Source organism: Polistes fuscatus, unplaced genomic scaffold, assembly GCF_010416935.1.
Source record: "Polistes fuscatus isolate 324 unplaced genomic scaffold, CU_Pfus_HIC Scaffold6, whole genome shotgun sequence".
NCBI classification, from domain to species: Eukaryota; Metazoa; Arthropoda; class Insecta; order Hymenoptera; family Vespidae; genus Polistes; species Polistes fuscatus.
In genome coordinates, this window is record NW_025113140.1 from 13,092,173 (window position 1) to 13,095,016 (window position 2,844).

The window sequence follows — 2,844 nt, forward strand, 5'->3', positions numbered from 1 at the left end:
AAAAAAATATTATTAAGTAACATTGGTGAAATTTGGATGGTTGTACATGGATGATTACATTTTCACGGATATCTGTCGAACTTATCAATATTTCGTTTTGAAAACACTCACGTATAAAAATCTTGTTTATTGTTATCGTTTGATAAATAATAGGAAGGTGTACGTTACAAATATCTTTTAATTACTTGAATTAAGCGGGACGACAAAACTTTCGTGCGATCTCCTGCACCGACGCCGTGAAAAGAAAGAAGGAAAATCAGCAAAGAGCGCTGATTGGCTGATAATTATATCGGACGTGAAGTGACCAATTAGAAATTCTAAGTAACCAATTAGAAATGTAATTCACGCACACAAGCTTGCCGTCACCCGTACGTAATTCGGCTTTCTTCATAACCACGTTAATCAAGTGTGATATTGTAATTTATTGATTAAATAAATCAAAGATTTATTCTATTTTTCTATTTGAGGTATACATATCTTGTTAATATTGAAAACATAACGAATAGAATAAAGATAATATACACTAAAAACTTTATCACATCGCACAGAAAAACATGATAAAAATGAAAAAAATGCTAAAATCAGAACGTTACAATCTTAAATTCTATTTATTAAATAGATTATTCCCTTTATGCACATGCGCTACGTTCCGAAAGTCATGTAAACAATATTTAATAAAAGAACTTTCATACAGGACAACATGCCGGTCTGAAAGAGAATTTCGAAGAGGACGACACAGGACATATACTCCGAGCTTTTAGACAACAATAGACACTTGCATCGATTAATTAACAATGATTTTAATGCACTAATGCACTCTACTTATATTACAGAAGAATTTTACCCTCGAAGTTATCACTGCTCAGGAGCGTTAAAAAAATTACATAGAAATGAAGATATTCGTAGTACAGACACACGAAACATAAATTTTTTCGACATACACTGCATTTTATGAATGCAATTTTCTCACACGTAAATTTTATTTTTTAAAATATATATATAAATGCATTTCTGAATACATACAGAGAGAGAGATGCTTATGCACTAAAAATTAAATATAATTATTTAAAATTTTATTACAATATATATATATTGTAATAATATAATATAATTAATAAATAAAAAAATAATAATATAACTATATTACATATACTATCAAAGAATATATTATACATTATCATACCGTCATCGTGTTGTGTGGCGGAAGGGAAGCAGGAACTTGAATTCTATTGGTTCAAACACTGATCGCCACTACTATTTTTATGTAACATTTATTTATTCATAAACTATTACAAAACAAGAACGGATAACAAAAATACGCTGTTGATCGAGCACGTGTAACTTCTTAATTCATTTCTTTATTTATAATAACGGAAGAAAAAAGTCCTTGTAACTATGGAAACATTAACGTTCCCATAGAAACGTTGTTAGCCGTGATAAAGTGCTAGCGCTAAAGTAGCTTGGCCAAAGAATCAGCGGTGAGGATTGCAGCGCTAGTCGTCGCATGGGATAAGGTAGAAATCTGCTTATCGACAGCAGGCCACCACAGTACTCCACCCCGAGCGACTTAGACTAGCCGAAATCGTGAAACGTATCCTCTTCCTAGGCAAGTACGTTTTAGGTTGGTTTGAGATCGGAGATTGACTGTCGTTGTTGTCCTCCATGGTTGGGGTGATGTCCGTTTGCTCAGTGGCCTCGAAGAAAGCTGGTTTGAGTCGCTCTGTCGAAATCGTCGACGGTTTTCCATTAACGTTGACGCGGAAAACGGTGTCCGAAATCCTTTCTAACACCTCGAATGGGCCCTCGTAGGGTTGACAAAGCGGTCCTAAAGAACCTCCGACCCTGACAAACACGTGGGTGCAGAAATGCAGAGTCCTATGTGCAAACGCCCTAGCCTTGGAGTGATGCGCAGCTGGTGCTGATCGAACTCGACGGATTCTCTCCCGAAAAGGCTCGAGGAATATCTGCGGATCGTTAGCAGGTTCGTCACTGAGGAAGTATTCGCCAGGAAGTCTTAGCGTCGTTCCGTAAACGAGCTCTGCTGCTGTTGCTCGAAGGTCTTCCTTGAAGCTGGTGCGTAGGCCTAGCAAAACGACGGGAAGAACGTCGACCCAGTCTTGTGTACCGTGGCACATGATTGCAGTTTTAAGCGAACGGTGCCATCGCTCAATCATTCCATTGGAGGCGGGATGATACGCGGCTGTCCGAGTACGTTGGCAACCTAAAAGTTTCGTTAAAGCTTGAAAAAAGATAGATTCGAACTGCGAACCTCGGTCTGTGGTCACGATGGCGGGTGCTCCGAAGCGAGCGACCCAACCGCTGAAGAATGCTTTCGTGACGCTATCGGCTGACATATCGGCGATGGGGATGGCTTCCGGCCACCTAGTGAAACGATCTATCATCGTAAGGCAGTAACGGTAACCTCTCGATAACGGCAGTGGTCCAACGATATCAATATGGACATGATGGAAACGTGTGTCTGGTATTGGAATTCGTTCCGGAGCGTTCTTCGTGTGTCGTTGAATCTTGCCGCGTTGGCACGGCAGACAGGTGCGTACCCAACGGGTAATATCGCCGTTCATGCCGGGTCAGACGAACCGTTGCGCTATTAACCTCTTAGTAGAACGTGCGCTGGGATTTGCCAGGTTGTGCGAAGTATCGAAGATGCGTTTTCGCAGCGTCCGGAATGTATGGTCGGACATCGGTTCTAGAGACGTCGCAGTAAATGACTGTCTCGGTGTTATCGACGCGTAACTTTCGTAGTACGAGCGACGTTGTTGCTCCAGGATCGATCAGTGCAGCGAGTTCCTCGTCTATCGCTTGATGTTCTGCCAAGACATGTGT

The 2,844-nt window shown here is 40.5% G+C and overlaps 1 protein-coding gene across 1 annotated transcript; it reads right to left on the reverse strand.

The window, feature by feature from the left end:
• Nucleotides 1-1,526: 1,526 nt before the first annotated feature.
• Nucleotides 1,527-2,582, reverse strand: LOC122523340. Its single transcript, XM_043645015.1, has 2 exons — nucleotides 2,156-2,582; nucleotides 1,527-2,083 (listed from the first exon to the last, which is right to left on the reverse strand). The coding sequence occupies exons 1-2, from the start codon at nucleotides 2,580-2,582 to the stop codon at nucleotides 1,527-1,529; spliced, it is 984 nt and encodes a 327-aa protein (XP_043500950.1).
• Nucleotides 2,583-2,844: the final 262 nt, after the last annotated feature.

Coding starts and splice junctions, on each gene's coding strand:
- LOC122523340 (XM_043645015.1), bottom strand. CDS start 2,582: ATGAACGGCGATATTACCCGTTGGGTACGCACCTGTCTGCCGTGCCAA. Junction 2,084..2,155: donor AATGATTGAGCGATGGCACC/GTTCGCTTAAAA, acceptor TCGTTTTGCTAG/GCCTACGCACCAGCTTCAAG.